General features: G+C 36.6%; 1 protein-coding gene across 3 annotated transcripts in view; it reads left to right on the top strand.

Moving 5' to 3' along the window:
* SLC44A5 (solute carrier family 44 member 5) overlaps nucleotides 1-15,262 on the top strand; it is a 393,241-nt gene extending 377,979 nt beyond the window's left edge. For 2 of the 3 annotated variants that reach the window (XM_004758174.2, XM_045064731.1), the window contains exons 19-24: nucleotides 2,053-2,156; nucleotides 3,204-3,277; nucleotides 3,889-3,959; nucleotides 4,080-4,168; nucleotides 5,692-5,776; nucleotides 8,838-9,343. In XM_004758174.2, the coding sequence (XP_004758231.1) occupies nucleotides 2,053-2,156; nucleotides 3,204-3,277; nucleotides 3,889-3,959; nucleotides 4,080-4,168; nucleotides 5,692-5,776; nucleotides 8,838-8,950 (536 nt within the window). In that variant the 3' untranslated portion in view covers nucleotides 8,951-9,343. Of the gene's footprint in view, nucleotides 1-2,052; nucleotides 2,157-3,203; nucleotides 3,278-3,888; nucleotides 3,960-4,079; nucleotides 4,169-5,691; nucleotides 5,777-8,837; nucleotides 9,344-12,002; nucleotides 12,140-15,014 lie in introns of those variants that run through there. The other variant, XM_004758176.2, reaches the window with a different exon arrangement.
* Nucleotides 15,263-20,660: the final 5,398 nt, after the last annotated feature.

Genomic DNA, 20,660 nt, shown 5'->3' with positions numbered 1-20,660 from the left:
GTGAGGCTCTTCCACAGAGAAACTGAGAAGTAGGTATTTGCCTATTCCTTCTGCACTGAACCAGGGTGTGTATCCATGCTGGGATTGGAGGAGGGTGCTCCTGCACCACTTAAAAACTGCTTATTTGTTTGTTATAGTCCTATAGGACTTTTCAGTGCAACCCCCATTGGCAATCAGAGCTAGGGAAGGTGTGGACCATCCTCAGGCAGCAACTGTAAAAACTAGGGCAGTAGGTTGTGTAAAGTCTCCTTCTAATAGTGGCCTAATTATATAATTGGAGTTAGCTAGAGGGAGAAAGTAGTAGAAGTGCCCACTAGCTCCCCTGGACAACTCCATTAAGGACTGTAACTAACAACTAGATATGTGCAAATTATAAACCAGACCCTCAGGCGGTGGGCTATAAAGTATGTAGTCCACTCCCTTCCAGGAAAAGACTGAAAAATGGACCCTTTTTTCCCCCCTGCTTCCTCTATACTAAGCCTCTTGGAGGACAGCCACAGTGAGTGCTAGCATGTAAAGAACTAGCTTTGTTTTCTGTGGTGCTGTGGGACTTGTGCTTATAAACTCCACTGGCTTTCAGAGCTAGGAATTTGGGGCACCTGTCCCTTGGGTGAGAACCTTAAAAGTTGGAATCCTTTATGTCCTGTCCAAATGCTTTTCTTCTCAGGAAGAGGCTGAGAGTTGGGGGTATCTTCCTTATAGTATGGTTCTGTGCCAGAAATGGGTTTACAATATGTTTGTCTCATCTTCCCTACCCATTTCACTGTGGTTATTTTTTTTAGTTGCCTGATGTGGTAGGAGTCAATCAGCTAGTTTCCAGGTTTTTTTTGCCACGGAAATTGTTCTGTGAGTAGCTGTACTTTATGTGCATCTGTGGAAGGAGGGAAGTTCAGGGGCCTCCTATGTCACCACCTTGGTCCCTTCTACAAAGGAATGGCATATACATTGCTCCAAAGAAGATATACAAATGGCGAATAAGCACATGGAAAGATGCTCCGTATAATTCATTAAGGAAATGCAAATCAAAATCATAATAAGGTTACCACTTCACATCCATTGGAATGGCTACTATTTTTAAAAAATGTAAAATAACAAGTATTTGTAGGATGAGGATAAGCTGGGAACTTTTGTGTATTGTTGCTAGAAATGTAAAATGGTATAGCCATTATGGAGAACATTACGATGATTCTTCAGAAAGTTAAAAGTAGGATTGCCATATAATCCAGCAATTTCACTACCATAGATATATACTCAAAAGAATTGAAAACAGGGACTCAAATACTTGCATACAAGTATTCATGTTAGCATTATTCTCTGTAGCTAAAAGGTAGAAACAACCCAAATTTCCATGAACAGATAAAGGATAAGCAAAATGTGATATATACATGCAATGGAATGTTGTTCAGCTTTAAAACAGAATGAAATGATGAACCTTGAAAACCTTGTTAAGTGAAATAAGACACAAAAGGATAAATATTATATCATTCCACTTATATGAGGTGTCCAGAAGAAGTAAATTCATACAAACTGCAATAGAAGTTATCAGGGGCTTAGGGAAGAGGAGAATGAGAAGCTATTGTTTAAGAGGTACAGAGTTTCTATTTGAGATGGTAAGTTCTAGAAATGGATAGTGATGATGATTGTGCAACACTGTGAATGCACTTAATGGATTGAATTGAATTGACTTGTACAATATTGTACATAATTGAATAGTACACTTAAAATAGTTAAAACGGTAACTGTATATTTTACCAAAAATTTTTTAAAAGCCTATTTTTTAAAAAGATTTTATTTATTTACTTGACAGACAGAGATCACAAGTAGGCAGAGAGGCAGGCAGAGAGAGAGGAGGAAGAAGGCTCCCTGCTGAGCAGAGAGCCTGATGCGGGGCTCGATCCCAGGACTCTGGGATCATGACCTGAGCTGAAGGCAGAGGCTCAACCCACTGAGCCACCCAGGCGCCCCTAAAAAGCCTATTTTTAAAATTTTTATTTTTTGATCATAAAGTCTAGTTACAAATCACTAATAGATTTGAATATTTCATTTTCATAGAGGCCCAGAACAACGTTTGTAAATTTCTACAGTGCTGCCTAAAATGCTGTTTCTGGTGTTTGGAAAGAATGGTAAAGTTTTTTAACAGAAATGCCTATGTTATGGTAAGTAGATTATTTTTTATTTACTGATTTCTTCTTTGCAAACCCAAACCCCATTTGCACATTTCCATCTCTAACACTTTTTACCTCATGCAGTTGAATTTATCACCATGTTGATACAAGGATTTGTGATTCCCATGTATGATTCAGAGCTATGCTTTCCTAGTTGAGATAACATCTAAACTGTACTTCATTATTACTGTTAATATCTTTTTAAAGAGGGAAAATATTATTTACCTTAGAAATTTTTAAATATGCTAGATTGAAAAGATTTTGTGTGTCTTTGACATTGTTTAGTGGAAGGAGAGGTTAGTCTGTATTCCACTCTGAGAAAAAAAAGTCTTTCTAATTCTGGGACTTACGTATTTCTAGGGAATGGTCTATTTCTTCTTGTAAATCTTATGTTGAAGTGTGTGGGAATTGATAAGGCCTAACTAAAGTGTTACTTCTTTCCTGTGGGGAATATGGAGATTTTTAAAAACAGGGGTTCCAAAAACAATTCTTCTAGAATTTAGTAACTACAACCTTATGATACTTGCTGATTATCACCATGACACAGAATCTGCAGGGGTGATTCAAATAGTCCTGAAGATTTAAATAGCCATTGATTTACCTCCAGTAAGAATACTGTATTGAGCCTTTTAATCAATAAATCAATGTATCGAAAGGTGTTGTTTTCCTGAGAATAATCTTTAAAGTAAATGCTGCAACATTTTTCCTATTCACAACAGACCCTACCTAGCCCAGACACTTCAAAGACAGAAACCATATCCTGGGATTTGAAGAAAAAGATCTACTTCTGTGTGAATTCCCATGGAGTTAACAGACATATAGTATCTGAAGCACACCTTATTGTAAACGCCCCTGACAGCTGTGCAGAGTTGAGGATGTACAGTTCTCTGGTCTCACATGTACCAAAGGCTAGAAAGAGGAATGACAGTAGCAGGCTGGGTGATAAGAGAATTAATTCATTTTCCTGTCATTGGATTGTCTGTTGGTCTTGTTAGGGCATGTTACTGACTCCAGAATAATAACAACTGTTTTCCTCAGATTGCAATATATGGCAAAAACTTCTGCAGGTCAGCAAGAGATGCTTTCAATCTGCTGATGAGAAATGTTTTAAAGTAAGTAATCAGGTTGAATTTGCAAAAAAAAATTTGGTGAACCTTGAGCATCAAATACTTCACATGTGATTTAAATTGATGGTGATCTTATTAGACATGAATATTATCTTTCAATTGGATAGATTTAAATCTCTCTCACACTATTTTTTTTGTATCTTAGAATGTTGCTTCTATCATCCATCTACATCTTCACACTCACTGGCATTTTATTGATTTTTATTATCCCTTCTGCTCAAGAAAGTCTCCACACAAACATCATGTCTCTGACCATTTCCTTCTCCTCAAATTGACAGAGTGAGCAAAAGCAGGGAAAAAATGAAACCTTCTCAAAATTCAGGGTGTCTTACTTGGGCTTTGAAACAGAGGCTGACATATCTAATTATGCCAGATAGCCCTACAATGCCATCTTCTGTTTACTTCATCAAAAATAAATCAGAACTTCATTTGGGAGGTCTACCTTCATTTCTTGCATTTAACAAAGGCCAAATAAAATTTCCAGCGAACACATATCAAAACGAGCTCATGAATTATTTACTCTCATAAATTTCAAGTGACAAATGTAATTTAAACACAAAATTATACTTTCTTTTTTTTTTTTTTCTGATTCTCAGAGTTGCAGTTATGGATAAAGTTACAGACTTTGTTCTAATCCTGGGGAAAATTCTAGTTGCTGGATGTATAGGTAAGTGATAATAATAAATATAGTAGTAAGTCTAAAAAGTACTTGGAAAAACTTCTTTGCTATAAAAAACTATGTTTCTTTGCAAATACATAATATGCATGTTCTGCCTGCCCAATGTAGGTGTGCTGGCCTTTTTACTCTTCACACACAGATTGCCAACGATGATAGAAGGACCGACATCTTTAAATTACTACTGGGTACCTTTGCTGGTAAGATCTGGTGTCTTAGTCAGTTCAAGCGTCTATAATAAAAATATCATAGATTGGAAGGCTTAAGCAAGAATTTATTCCTCACGGTTCTGAAGGCTGAGAAGTCCAAGATTAAGGTGCCCACAGAGTCCGTTCCTGGTGAGAGCTCTCTTCCTGGTTTGCAAAGAGACACCCCCCTCCCCCGCCGTCTCACTATATCCTAACATGGTGGAGAGAGATCTCATCATCTCTCCTATCTTTTAATGGCACTAATCCCATTCATGAGGGCTCCACCCTCATGACCTACTTACCTCCCCAAACCTCACCTCTAGATATCCTCATATTAGGGATTAGGTTCAACATATGCATTTTGAGAGGACACAGTTCATTCATAACCACTGTGTAATATTGACTCTGATTTATCAGAGATGGCAAAAAAAGAAAACGGGGGGAACAAGAAAAATAATAATAGTTAACATTATTGGTCCTATTTTGTGCCAAGCCTTATTCTGTTTCAGATTGGATTGCTTAGAAACAACCTCTGAGACAGGATTGCATGCAGAATTAGGAAGTGTTTTCCTGAGATACCCTGGTAACAAGGAAGTGAGGAGGGCAGGCATGGGCAAAGGAAAAAGCTGCAGTTAGAGTGGGGGCCTCAGACATATTGATGGGAATTCTTCTGAAGGAAGAAGTAGGCCTCTGTATGTGGTGGTTGGCCAGGGATTGCCCCCTGGATGGGGGTGTAACCTTGGGAGAGGCAGTTCCTGGCAATAAGGGCAATTCCTAGTGAGGGAAGCCTCTCAGTCTTCTGCAGGCTACATTCCTAACAACTGGAGGAGAGATGCAGCAGTTGGAGAGGACCTGATGGGAGCCTGGCAGCATCTATAGCAATTAACTCATTCGCTCAATCCATATGCCATGAATACTGTTATTATCACATTCTCCCCTCGCCCACCAGTAATTTTTTTTTCAAAGATTTTATCCATTTACTTGACAGAGAGAGATAACAAGTAGGCAGAGAGGCAGGCAGAGAGAGAGAAAGAGAGAGAAGCAGGCTCCCTGCTGAGCAGAGAGCCCGATGTGGGGCTTGATCCCAGAACCCTGGGATCATGACCCAAGCCGAAGGCAGAGGCTTAACCCACTGAGCCACCCAGGCGCCCCTCACCAGTAATTTTTTATAGGAGGCAGGAGGCACAGTGAGGTTAAGTAACTTGTTGAGTGAGTGCCTGGCAAGTGATTCAACCCCTAGGCAGTGTGTGCTCTTAACTCGCATGCTTTCCTGCCTCAGTGTACAGGATCCTAAATATGGGATATTTTTGTAGGCATTGGGGATAGTGGTAAGAAAATTAACAGGTAATATAATATATTTAAATCCCAGTGCAAAGTACCCAAAATTGTTATTGGATTTTTTTGGGTCTCTATGTTGAAATCTTTTCTACATAGGGTACTTCAAAGTTTCTCATCCTGACTTTCATTTAAAGCTGAATTATTGTGCTTCTGGACAAGTTAATGACGTCTTCATTTTGTTCTTTACTCATTTGCAGACTGTCATTATTGGATCTTACCTAGTTGCCCATGGATTCTTCAGCGTCTATGCAATGTGTATTGATACAATTTTCATCTGCTTCTGTAAGTTTTCAGTATATGTGTTTTCTCCCTTTGGAGAGTAACTGAAAGATAAGAAGGTTAAGACCCATGTACTTAGCTGGCTTGTGGATTTGCTATGGTTTGGCTGCAACTACCAAATATTGTTTATTTGGAAAGAGACTCTGTTTAGTAGATGCTCTTTAAACCTTAACAGCTGAGAGAATGAAGTTGGCAAAGCACAGGAGAGTCCGCTACTGAAATGAACCTCAGGCTCCACTGCATGGTGTTAGCATGAAACTGTTTTTTTCGTTTCTTAGTATTTTCAAGTTTTAATGATAAATCACAACAGAATCGTATCATTAACAGAACTGAGGACATAACTGGGCTTTGAGACCAGAGTAGAGGAACACTTTGAGGAGAGCTTTTATAATTCTGATAAAGCCAAGCTGGCAATGGTTTCAGAGACACATAGAGCCAATTCACACTATATTCACTGAGGGGAATGTCTGGGAAACAGCTTGATCATTCTGATGCTTAGAGTTAAAATACTTCTTGCGAGCTTTCATCACTGACTTATTTCTGTGCCTCTATGTGGCATTTGTAGCTCATAATGGATAGGTTTTCTATTAGTATCTCATCTTAAAAGCCTTGGAGAACCTGATGCCCTAGGAACTTGACCTGGCCCTTACCTTCAGCCTAGAGAAAGGAGGTTCAGCAGGTGAAAGAACAAATTGTTAAGCCCTCCAGCTATGCCCTGTAGAGATTATTTCTCTGGCACCTTGTTCTTAAGAGAAGCAGAGAAAACATTCTATGACAGGTCATTACTGAGTGATCCACTTGTGTAAAATTAACAGTTTATTTTTTGGCATCACTCACGACACCAACTTTACACAGGGGTCAGGGGAGGAGATACTACTAATAAGGAGACATATTCAAGGGGGAAAAAACCAAACTTCCTAGAAAGTGGTTTGCCTTTTTTTTTTCTTAATATTTAAAAATTATTTTCAGTAGCTGGACAATTCAGAAATCAAGAAAACTAGACATACTAGTTAGTTCTCTCTGGCTATGGACGAAACAGACATGTTTAATCATCTTCTAATGCCACTGTCAGCGGTTTATTAGGAGAAGCCATCTACAAAATGCCACATTCTAATGCTACTGTCAGCGGTTTATTAGGAGACGCCATCTACAAAATGCCACATGAACAAACATCAGCTCAGGTTGGAGATGGAGGAAGAGCACAGAATTGTAGTGCCTGAGACAGAGGTCTTAAATTTCAAAGATCTCTTTTTTCATCTCAGATACTAATGATAGCAACAGTGGGAGATCCCTTTAGGATCTTCCCCCTTCTTATAACTGAAAATGTCTCTGAAAATGTATCTCAGGGAATGCACAGAAGCCACTAGCTCCCAATCTTTGGAAGCTTTGGAAAAATCTTACGGATTTTAAATTTGACAAGGATATTAAATTTGAGTGGTAAGAACTGTTTCCCAACTTTTTATGTTAATAATTGCCAGCTTCTGAAAATCAGGTGTAATTTCAGCTTTACTCAATCTTGTGTGTTGAACATGAACAGTTTCCTTCTGGAGACTCTTGTCTTTGAGAAATTCTATTTCTCCTCCTCCCTAACCTTTACGATCGCAACATCTTACTTTGGAAAACATTCTTCTTAAATGGTGCTATAAGCCAAATTCTGATTGTGTATAACTGTACCCATATAATCTTTATAATTTTTTATATAATCTTTTATAATCTCTTTTTATACTTATTCTCTCGGCTGCCAGATAGCTGGTATTTTTAAAAATGCAAACCATTTGCAAACACTGTGTTTATAGAAACATGGCATCTTTTTAATATTACCAGGCAATGAGAATTTTGATCCCAGTTTGAGGAAAAAGTAATGTTATTGATGATTATTAATGTGATTCATACCAAGCTTCCTAATAATGCTTCAAGGGTAATAACAATATAGATATACTATATATGATATAGAAATATGGTTAAGGAAGAAAGAACAAAAATGTGTCCATCATATTCACTCCTCAGCTTTCCATTTTGTCTGAGAAAGGTCACTGTGAGGTCCAATGTAAAAAATCTAAATCAGTAATCCAACCATTCCCCCAAAAGGATGAAAAACAATTTAGAATTATTCCATAAATCTATGATTATCTTGTATGTTTTTACATAATATTTCTTATCCTTTGTCAAAATAATGGCTATGAATAACAAAATCTTTAATACACTTAGTGAAAACATTGAGTTAAGTTGTACTTGTATACTTATTGATAGATATTATCTACTGCAAATTCTATCTTTAGGAAGCTTATTCTGTGCCAACTTCTTACACTTCAGCATCATTTTGGGGCTTTCCCTGAATCACCCGATAGGTATGTGCTCAGTGAACACTCCATCATTTTATTATTAGCCTAGGCAAAGCAGGAAGGTAAATTCATGTGTTATGTGAAGTCAGAAAACACTGCCAATAATTTTCTAATGCAATTCTGAGGAGATTTAAGACAGGATGACTTATAGTTAAGTAGAACCAGAACCAAACTAGTTGTTCAAGAGGCTGGGTCCTCACCTCATTCTGACTGCTCCAGAGCTTTTGATGTCAGGAGAATCATTTCAATACGTGGGTCTCCGTTTCTTCATCTATAATGTTACAGGTATGGACTTTCATTAAAAGTGACTTTGGACTGAAATTCAATTACTATTCTACGTTTATCACAGACTTTTTATTCAGCTTCCTCTCAGAAGACGTGGCATTTTACCTTTCTGAAATGAACAGTCACAGATTTAGAGATGATTCTGTTGAAAGCACATGAAGGATCTTATTAACCTTTAAACTATATAAATATAAACCTTTAAACTATAAAATAAACCTCTTTGGGCATTGGTGGGATTTAGGAAGTTTTAGTTCTTCCTGGAAGAGATTGAAGTTTCTTACTTGGTCCAGCAATTTAACAGTACTAATTGTCTTATATTTGACTTTCTAACACTAATTTCTCTGATTTTTCCTTGTTTGATTCTCCAATTCATAAAAAATACATTTAATTCTGCTGCCGCTTGCTGCTTTTGCCTGCTTTGGCTGCTGCATATACAGGTGAAGATCTGGAAAGAAATGATGGATCCAGAGAAAAACCCTACTACATAGCCCCTACCCTGCACGGAACTCTGAACAAGATGCAACTAGTTCCCCAGAAGCAGAAAGAGTAGAAAAGCTCCAAACAGTGACATTCATTTTTTAAATAGAACTTTTGTAAATTAGATCATTTGTAACTTGAAAATGATGCTTTTGAGTAATGTGTAATTTCTGAGCTTATTCCTGAAAAGCCAGAACGTGGTACCACCTGAGGTGACAAGCATTTGATGACAGTAGCCTCTGTGAACTAGGCTACTTTATTGACTGTGGTCCCAGCTGAAAAGCAAGGTGTAAATGTCAAACATTTTTAAAGCCTATAGCCAAAAGTGTTTTAAATGAGACTTTTATAACTCAGAGTGCTGTTTCCCACTGAAGCACTTTGCTCGCCTTTCTTTTTATAAATGTATATTTGTAAAGGGTATTCAGGCAATTTTTTGAAAGCACTATAAATGTATAGTCAATTAGCCATAAAGAGATGATATAGCTAACCAGCATATGGTACTAAATTTGTAAATATGGTGCTATGGTTATAGCTGCTCCAGCTAGTGGACAGCTTTCTCGACTGTGATTAAACTTGTATAAATGTTTTCCTAGGAAGTATATTTCAGTGTGTGATTCAAGACCATTTGAAACAGAGATGTTAATGTTATACAAGTTCCATAGAGAACTCTGCTAGGTAAAAATTACTGGGGAACCTCCTAGCCCACTTTGTTTTAGTGAAATTATATTCATAGTAAAGTTGAATCTGGGTTTTGGGATATCATTTCCAATAATATGAACATCTAGCCACCATGAATATATTCTGAACAAAACTGAAATAGGTACATAACTTATACCTTTTGTCTCTAACCCAGATGGAGACCAGTTCCTATTTTCCTATTCCCACCATACAGAAAATTGGAATGGATTTGTTTCAGAAGAGTGATTCTGTCTTTCACAAGCATATCTGTTTTTCTAGATGAAAGAGATTTTTTTTTTTTACTTCATTCTACAAAAGGTTTAGTTGTAGCTCAACTTATGTGAGGAAAGAGAAAAGATGATTAAGACACTACAGATTTTATCCTAAGGGAATATACTACTAGCACTCCACTGTTACCTTTTCTTGTACCTTTATAGGGGTGTACTGTGCATTAGGAAATCTCTCCCTTGAGAGTTTTAGTAGGAAAGTTATTTTTATACTCCATCCTTGCTGGTCACAGCAACAAGCTGGTTGCTGGCAGCCATACCTTAGTCTTTTGCAGAGTGGAGCAGAACATGAATCAGACACTCAAGTACTTTGCCCATCTACTCCTGTGTGCACACGTGTATGATTTGGCTAACAGTTACCCCAAAGGAACACTAAATCTCTTTTTTCTTTTTTTTAAAATTTAAAAAAAAAATTTTTAAGATTTTATTTATTTATTTGACAGGCAGAGTTCACAAGTAGGCAGAGAGGCAGGCAGAGAGAGAGGAGGAAGCAGGCTCCCTGCTGAGCAGAGAGCCTGATGTGGGGCTCAATCCCAGGACTCTGGGATCATGACCTGAGCTGAAGGCAGCAGCTTTAACCCACTGAGCCATCCAGGCGCCCCAACTTCTCTTTTTTTCTTTTTCTCTTTGTTTTCTTTTTTCTTTTTCTTTTCTTTCTTTCTCTTTCTTTCTTTCTTTCTTTTCTTTTTTTTTTTTTTTTTTTGAGAGCGAGAGAGAGAGAGTGCAAGTACATGTGTGTACACACGAGCAGCAGAAAGAGGAGAGGGAGAGAATCTTAAACACAATCCACATCCAGTGGAAAGCCCAGTGCTGGACCTCATGACCCTGAGATTATGACCTGGGCCATAATCAAGAGTAGGAGGCTTAACCATCTGAGCTACCCAGGTGTCCCAGTTACCTCTCTCTTAAGTGTTGAAAAATGATAGAGAATATATCCTCTTCAGGAGTAGTTGAATGATACATAATGATGAAACAACACAATTCTAATTCTTTTTGGTAGGCAGCAGAATCATTCTGAGAACTTCTAATAGACATCTGTGCCCCTTCCCTAACAGATTCTGATATGTTGTGTTTGGGCACGGGGTAGCTTGTGAATTATTATAAAGTTCTCTAGTTGATTCTGATACACATAAAAATTGGAAAATCACTTGAATAAAATACAAATCAACATGCAAGAAACTAGTTGCCTGTATTATATTCTTGACTGTTTCAGGAGTTAGAAAATTAAGACAAAGATTAATTTAGAGACTTTGAATAATCATAACTACTTCTGTCTTTTAGATTCTTGGACTAGGTGGGGCCCATGTGTTACATGTTTAATATTATATCTGCTGATCAGACCAAAAAGTTCACTAGAGTAAGAGAGTTCACTGAATTATATGGAGGCACATTCTATAGCTGGTTATAATTTAAGGATATAACCCATGGGTACAAAATCATAAGAAAAGAAATGTCATTTAGCTCAATATTTTTAAATTTCTTTACTACTTAAAGGAAGAAGTTTTAACTATATTATGGACCTAGTTCTAGTTAGAAAGAGTTTTCCTCATTAGTTACTTCTTTGTGTAGAAGAGAATAAAAATGAGCATTATTTTTGAGGGAAGAAATTAGAAGCTATTATCTTATAAAGCAATTAAAGTAATTAACTGCAAAACAATATTTTTCAAAACTTGCAGTTTAAGGCTTTGAAATACATTAAAACTTTACAAATCTTTAAAACTGTACTACCCAAACTGTTGATGGCAAAACAAAAGAAATTTTGAACAAACACAATAATTTAGAAAGTAAATTGAGTACATATTACTTTTCAGGAATTTGAAGGTGAATTTAGAAATTCCGGATGAGGCTTTTTGTTTTTGTTATTTTTGGTTAGTTTGCCATCCGAAAGAAGGTAGAAGTTATTTCCTCAATCATGCCCCTGAGAGGCATGCATTATTGGCAGACTATGACTTCATACACAGAATTAGATGGTATTTTACTAACATGATAACAAGGGCTGCTTGTTTTCTCATAGGTATGTTTATAATGATGATACCAAACTATGCTATTTTTAAAAAGAGAATGTTTTGAACTGCTGTAAAGCAAGTGTGCAGCAGATGGCGACGTTACTTCTCTTACAGTTTTGCTTTGATATTTACTCTGTGCCATTCTTCCTCCTAGTGGAAGATATAGAAAGAAACGATGGTTCTCCTGAAAGGCCCTATTACACGAGTCAGTCTCTGCTGAAGATTTTGAACGAGCCAAATATGCAAACTAAGAAGCATTAGAAGTGCAAACTGTGGTCATCCTGCAGCGTGGTGTGTAACCTAATCTTCATCTGCTGTGTCTGCACAACACTCGTTTCATAAGTGCTTTGTATTTGGGACACTGTATTCACCACCTTGTTGGCTTTTATTTGCATGTTTAATACCAAAGCTTATACTGTAATATGTGAAGCCATCAGAAGTCGCAAGGGAATTGTTAACAACATGGTACATTTTTATACTAAGATCTTTTGTTGTGTAATTCATTTTTAAATACAGTGGCTTGGATGTTTTGAAAACACTATTGAATGAATATGTTCATATTCTTTATATATTACATTGAAAAATGAAACGTTATTTAAACTGATAGCTCCTAATATATTTTTTAAATTACAACTAAAAGACTTCTGCAGGGAAAATTGGTCAACAAAGTGAAATAGAAAATTCTAAAGTTTTCCCCACTCCTGTTTGACAGTAAATTGGTAAAAGGACTGCCTGCTCCAGATTTTGCTCTCTTTAAGTATAGAATGTTTCCTATTAAACAAATTGCCAATCATCCAGCCTTTACTACTTAGTCCTCTCTGACAAAGTGCCTTACTGGCTGTTTAATATTACCCAGCTTTTGTGGGCAAGTTTACAAACGCTGTTTAAAAAAAAACAAAAAAACAACCTGCAATGTTTAGTGATTGAAAGAAGTCTTCTTGAATTTGTTTTCCTCTTAGCTCACTGGTTAGAAACCACTTGTCATTTCAGTATGTTTGATATCTTCACTATATAGAGTATGTTTTGCAGCATCAACAATTTCCCTTGCGCCTAGTGGACATTCATGAATGTGTACTACACGCAAGAAAAAAAAAAGTGAAAGGTTGCTTGTTAGTTTTTTTTTTACTAAAAGTGAAAAGTTTAAAAATCTAATCTTTTCTATAGTAAATCTTTGAAAATAGGTATAAGATTACATTTCTCAATGTTTTACACAGTTTGGAAAAGGACACCTTGAAAAATTACAAAGGGAAACTTTACCCCTGGAAAGGGTGCTCACAGGTGTCATGTACTGAATTGCTCTGTTTTAAATGATTGTTTATTATCATCAAGAAGTGGTCTATGTATGTTATTTCATTTTTTAACTTTTGATATGAAATAATCACTTTATTAATAATGTTAACTTTTATTGTGCTAATGTAAAAAGGAACATGATTTCTAATTCAATTTTAAGTAATTTTACTAGTACTACTAACTTTAAAGAAAATGAATTCAGTTGGTTACTCAGTGTTAAAGTATTCACTACAAGGGAATGTCAGTCAGATATGATAATTTGTGAAAAAGCCTTGAGAATCAACTGTAAGTTACTATCAGCTTATCTATGATCACATTTGTTTAAATGTGACTTTAGATATTCTTTTATGCCAAAAACAAACTCACATGAGCACATGACAGTCTGAGCTCTATAATCACTGTGTTTCTGCTGTGCAGAAATATTAGGAACATATTGTCTAAATATCTTTGATAACTAAAATGTTTAATATTAAATAAAATTTGTTGTTACTCATCATTTTAAATCTGTTTTTTTTCTTCTAATAAAGATTTAGATTTAAAAAAAAAGCCCTGTCTTTTTATTTCTTTAAACTAGAAAATGAGAAAAGCTTTAGTTTTTAAAACCTACCACAGGCTGACAGAATCTTCTCTGTATGAACTAAGGGTTTTGTTTATTTTTTTTTACTAGATTTATCCTTTTAAAAATTTCCATTTTTCTCTAGCTGTGCATTGTCCAATAACTGTAACTGATAATTTATATGAAGTGAATAGGTAAAAACTAAATGGATAAGAAATAGATTTTTAAAACCCAAACAGTGGCCTAAATTAGTTGGTCTTTGTTTTAATTTACCAAAGGTTTGCTCAGTCCCTCATTTGGTTTTACCAACATTGGAAGAAGCAAATCTCATTTTAAAGGCAGGGATGAATTTAGAGAAGGTTTAAAAAACGTGAACACTAATGATAGTTTTCTAAGACAAGATTAAGTGTACCTATCAATAGCTCATCTTAAGCTAAAAGTTTTCTTTTACATCCAGCTCTTCCTTAACAAATGTGTAAAAATCCGTTTTTTACTTAAGTCATCAAAATTAATTTTTCTTTAAAATTTAATGGATTTCTTTCAATGGAAACATAAAATATTCTTGCAGTTTTCAGTGTTCTTTTAAAATGTTCCAAATCTAATTAGATGCTAATACAATTAGTGATTCTTACTAACTTAAAATAAAAATACAGTTTGGTTTCTGGAAGAAATCTAAATTCTACTTTAGATTTTAATAACTCTTACTTTTAGAAGATAAAGCACTAATCCTATTTCTAAAGTGTTTGAAACTAGACTATGAATAGATTTTTCTGTGTTGCCTACAAAGTTTAAGAAGTTTGTAAATCCATACACTACAATTACACTATTAAAAGTTCTGGGGAATCGCCAGGCAAAATGCAGTTATTATGTAAACTAATATTGGAAATGGGCTCTGTGTAACAATTCTGTATTTTCCTTTTACTGTGTAGATGAATAGCACTCATTCCAATGTATGTTCTTTCACTTTTACAAGTGGTGCCTCAGGAAATTGCTCTTAAACTCTAACCAGGCACAATAATTATCTCCAGTATTATCTGGTTCTGGGCTGGGGAACATGCTTTATAAATCAGTCTTTGTTGGCATAAGATGGACAAAATTGAACTAAAATTATTATTGCAGACCATGGTATATGAAATGGTGTCGACATTTTTTCCAGTTTTTTTGCAAATATTATCCTTAATGTTTGTTTTTAAAGTATAGCTATATGATTATAAGAATACAACTCAATAAATTACAGATGAAAATAAATAGCTTACCAATATAGCAGTAATAATTTACTTTCCCAAAGTAATTGTCCATATATCGTGTTTTTTCCGCTAGAACTAACATGGATATTGAAGACTTCTCTGAGGACCTAAGTTACTTCTGGCCCCTGTGAGTCTATACATCTCCCAGAAAACAAAACTATCCCTCACTAAAACAAATGTGATTAATTCACTCATGAAAATTGAGTACCACATTATACAAGGCTTGGACATCAGGATAACTTCAAGGTCATGGACTCTCGGGCCAAATTAGCCAACTTCTCCACAACCTTCCAAGAATAAAAGGTAGCTAAAACAGCACAGAATCTGGCAATATCTTTTCTAATTTTTTGTGTGCTGGGAAGACTGGGGACTGTTATGGCACATTTGAAAGCAATCAAGAATTCCAGGGAAGATGACAGAGTAGGAAGATCCTAAGCTCACCTCCTCCAGGGGATACAGCCAGATAACACCTACATCAGGGTAAACAACCCAGAAAAGAACCTAAAGACTGACAGAACAGACTCTGCACAACTCAATGTAGAGAAGAGGTCACATCAAAGAGGGTAGGAAGAACAGAGATGCCTTGGGAACTAAACAGACCCATAACAGTACTGTCTGCAGGAGGGAGGGAGGCCCTGGGTGTGGAGGGGGAGAGAAGCAGAACTTCACACTAGGCATACCACACATGGGGAACCTGCACAAGAAAGAGGAATCCCTATAACGTTTGGCTTTGAAAAACCAGAGGGGTAGATTTTCCAAGTCTTACAATCAGTGGCGCTTAAAATCTGTAACTTTAAAAATCAGCAGGCTGGCCCCTGGGCAAGCGAGGAGGGCAGTAAGAATCTGAGTCCCTACACTTAAAGAGACAGTACAACAAATACCCCCTCAGAGATACTGCACAGATGCTGCAGTATGAAAAAGTCTGGGCTAAAGAAGAGGGAGATTTGTTTATTATCCTCAGTGTGTGTGCTGGATGGGGAAGGATCTCTGAGAGATTTTGAGAACAAAATTTCTGGAGGGTGCCATTGCCCTCCCCTGACTCCTAGTCTAGATACACAGAAGCCTGCAAGAATAAGCATAGTGTCCACACTTTCCACCTTGCTTATGAACAGTGAGCCCCACCACTGCACATGTCTGTGGATTTAAGCCCTCTAACCCAGCAACAGTTTTGCCTGTCAGCTGCAGGGCCCTTCCCATAGCAAAACTGTACACCTTGCTGGCACCGTGCACCCCACTTCCACACTCTCCTGTGGAGTCGCCCCCCCTCTAACCCTGTACCAGGAGTTCCTAAAGCAGCTCAGTTCTTCTCCCACAGCAGATCTGTCCAAACCTTGCTAACATTGTGCACTCTGTCCCTGCAATCTCCTGCAGACCTGCCCCCTCCATTACATCATTTGCTGAAGGATCCTGACAGTGTGCAAGCACCCAACAAGGGTCAGAAGCTCTCCAAAGTGATTCCTGCCCTAGGGAGAGGATAAGATAACCACCAGTTCAACTGCAGCTCTAGCAAGGGGGCAGACTTCTGGTCTAACTGTGGGCCCCCTACCAACAAAAGCTTCTCAGAGGAAAACAAGGGAAAGCACCCTGCAGTTCAGCGCTACAGCATCTCTGGCAATTACTAACTAGACTGATGCAACTGAAGGCAAAGGCAGCCCCAGACTGGCCCACCGATGACACAGGGTCCAAATGCTGCCCACAACAGGGAAAAGGAGCTATTGCAAATGACTGGACTAAAGGCAAATGCAGCTCAGCCATAACAGCAGGATGCACACAACATAGGAGACACTTCTGAAGCACCAGGTTCTGGGGAATGGGTGACATTGCACTGCAGGTCACTACTTTCAGGAACAGGAGACATAGCTGATATTCCTAACACATGGAAACAGACACAGAGAGCTAAACAAAGTGAGACAGAAGTATATATCTCAAATAAAAGAACAGGACAAAAATCACAGCAAGAGACTTAAAATGGAGGTAAGTTATATACCTGCTAGAGAATTTAAAGTAATGGTCATAAAGATACTTCTTGGACTTGAGAGAAGAGTGGAGGAACTCAGTGAGACTCTTAAATAAGAGAAAACATAAAAATTAATGAATATAGATGAAGACTCAATAATTAAAATTAACTATACAATAAATGGAACATGTAGTAAAACAGAGGAAGCAAAATTGATCAGTGACCTAGAGTACTGAGTAATGGGAGCAATCAAGGTGAAAAATAGAAAATAATAATAAATAAAAATAGACTTAGGGACCTCAGTGACATTATCAAGCATAGTAACATTCACATCATACAAATCCCAGGAGGAAAAGTGAGAGACAAGGGGAAAAATGTATTTCAAGATATAATAGCTGAAAAATTCCCCTAATCCGGGGAAGGAAACAGAAATCCGTATCCAGAAGGCACAGAGAGCACCCAACAAAATCAACCCAAAGAGGACCACACCAAGACACATTGTAATTAAAATGGAAAAAAGTAGTGATAATGGATTTTAAAAGCAGTAAGGGAAAATAGTTACATTCAAAGGAAACCTCATAAGGCAATCAGCTGATCTTTCAGCAGGAACTGCAGGCCAGAAGAGAGGGGGCCATGGTATATTCAAAGTGCTGGAAGGGAAGAATTTGCAGCCAAGAATATGCTATGCAGCAAGGTTATCAATCGGAATAGGAGAAGAGATAAAGAGTTTTCCAGACAAACATAATTAAAGGAATTCATGACCACTAAATAATCCCTACAAGAAATGTTAAAGGAACTCTGCAAGTGAAAAACAAAAGCTATAAGTAAGAGTAAGAAAAATATGAAGCACAAAAAAAGTATATATTAAAAATCAGGCAAGAGAAACACAAAAGGATGCAAAATTTGAACCGAATATCTGAAACATGGAGAGAACAGTAAAGGATGAGATCAAAATTAAACAACCATCAGCTTAATATAGACAACTATATACAGAAGATGTTATATATAAAATGGTAATCACAAGTCAAAAAATAGTACTATATATGCAGAAAATAAAAAGTAAGAGATCCAAGAATTTTGCTAAAGAAAACTAATCATGGGAGAAGACAGCAAGAGAAGAAAGGAGCAGAGAGGAACTACCAAAACAACCATAAAACAAGTAACAAAAAAGCAATAAATACACACATGTTAAAAATTGCTTTGAATGTAAATGGACTAAATACTCCAATCAAAAGACATAAGGTCACAGAATGGATAAAAAAGCTAAATCTATCTATATGTTACCTACAAAAGACTCACTTCAGACCTAAAACACTTATAGGTTTAAAGGGATAGAAAAATATTTATCATGAAAATGTAAGTAAAGAGAAAGCTGGGTTACCAATATTTATATTGGATAAAATAGACTTTAAAATAATGGAGATTGTAAAATAAAGATGGTAACAAGGAACAAAGGATACTACAAAACCATAAATGGTGCAATTCAACAAGAAGATATAACAATTGTAAATGTTTTAGCACCCACCATGCAAGTACCCAAATACATAAAGCAGCTAATAACAAACATAAAGGAAATGATCAATAATAATACAACAATAGTAGGGGACTTTAACACCCCACTTAAATCAATGGATAGATCACCCAAACAGAAAAGCAGCCAGGAAACAGTGGCTTTGAGTGAAACAACAGACCAGGTGGATCTAACAGATATATTCAGAATACTGCATTCTAAACAGCAGAGTACACATTCTTCTCAAGTGTACATGGAACATTCTCCAGAAGAAATCACAGGTTAGGCCACAAAACAAGTCTCAACAAATTCAAAAAGATAAAAGTCATACCATACCTCTTTTCTGACTATAACACAATGAACTAGAAATCAACCACAAGAAAAAATATGGAAGGAATACAAACACAAGGAGGTTAAATAAAATGCTACTAAACAATGAATGGGTCAACCAACCAATCAAAGAGGAAATTAAAAAATATATGAAGACAAATGAAAATGAAAACACAACAGTCCTGGAGCACCTGGGTAGCTCAGTTAGTTAAGTGTCCAAGTCTTGGTTTCAGCTCAGGTCCTGATCTCATGGACCATGAGGTTGAGCCCTGCATTAGGCTCAAACTCAGCAGGTATGCTTGAATATTCTCTCCCTCTTTTGCTTTTTTCCACTCATGCTCGCTCACTCTTTCTCTCTCAAATAAACGAAGAAAGGAAGGAAGGAATAAAGGAAGGAAGGAAGGAAACACAATAGTCCCAAATATTTGGGATACAACAAAGGGTGTTTGAAGAAGGAAGTTTATAGCATTACAGGCCTACCTCAAGAAGCAAGGAACATCTCAAATAAATAACCTAATCTTACACATAAAGGAATGAAAAAAAGAAGAGCAAAAACATCCAAAACTAGGAGAAGGAAGGAATTAATAAAGATCAGAGCCAAAATAAACAAAATAGAAACTAAGAAACAATAAAACATCAATGAAATGAGGAGCTGCTTCTTTGAAAAGATCAACAAAATCAATAAGGCTTTAACTAGACTAATAAAAAACAGGACTCAAAATCATGAATGAAAGAGGAGAAGTAACAATTGATACCACAGAAATACAAAAGATTGTAAGAAAGTATTATGAAAAAATATATGTCCCAAAAATGGAAACCCAGAAGAAATGGATAAAGTTCTAGAAATATATAACCTCCCCAAACTGAATCAGGTATAAACAGAAAATGTGAACAGGCCAGTTACTCACAATGAAATTGAATCAATAATCACAAAACTATCAGTGAACAGGCTCACTGGTGAATTCTACCAAACATGTAAAGAAGAAAAGAGCATAAAAAGCATTTGAGGGCGCCTGGGTGGCTCAGTGGGTTGAGCCGCTGCCTTCGGCTCAGGTCATGATCTCAGGGTCCTGGGATCGAGTCCCGCATCGGGCTCTCTGCTTGGCAGAGGGCCTGCTTCCCTCTCTCTCTCTCTCTGCCTGCCTCTCTGTCTACTTGTGATCTCCCTCTGTCAAATAAATAAATAAAATCTTAAAAAAAAAAAAAAAAGCATTTGACAAAGTACAAAATCCATTCAGGATAAAAACTCTCAACAAAGTAGACTAGAGTGAACACACCTCAACATAATAAAAGCAATCTTTGAAAAAAACCACAGCTAATCTCAAACTCAATGTTGGAAAACTGAGAGCATTTCCCCTAAGGTCAAGAATAAGACACTATTAAAAACAAGAAGTCCTGGCCACAGCAATCATATAATAAAAAGAAATAAAAGACATCCAAACTGGTAGGGAAGAAGTAAAACTCACACTATTTGCACCCAACATGATTCTATGTACAGAAAGCCCTAAAAACTCTACTAAAAAACTCTAGAATTGATAAATGATTTCAATAAGTTGCCAGGATAAAAATAAATGTAAAGAAATCTGTGGCATTTTTATGTATTAATAATGAAGCAAGAGAAAGAGAAATTAAGAAAACAATCTCATCTACAATTACACCAATAATAATAAAATATCTAGGATAAACTTAGCCAAGGAGGTGAAAGACCTGTACTCTGAAAACTGTAACACACAGATGAAAGATATTGAAGAAGAAACAAATAAAAAGATATCTCATGCTTATGGATTAGAAGAACAAATGTTAAAATGCCCATACAACTGAAAGCTATCTACAGATTTAATGCAATCTCTGTCAAAATAGCAACAACATTTTTCACAGTACTAGAACAAACTATGCTAAAAAAACTGTGTGGAACCACAAAA

This window comes from Mustela putorius, unplaced genomic scaffold (genome assembly GCF_011764305.1).
Source record: "Mustela putorius furo isolate JIRA1106 unplaced genomic scaffold, ASM1176430v1.1 tig00003853_pilon_pilon_pilon, whole genome shotgun sequence".
Taxonomy (NCBI): Eukaryota; Metazoa; Chordata; class Mammalia; order Carnivora; family Mustelidae; genus Mustela; species Mustela putorius.
This window is presented reverse-complemented; position numbering and strand designations above follow the sequence as displayed.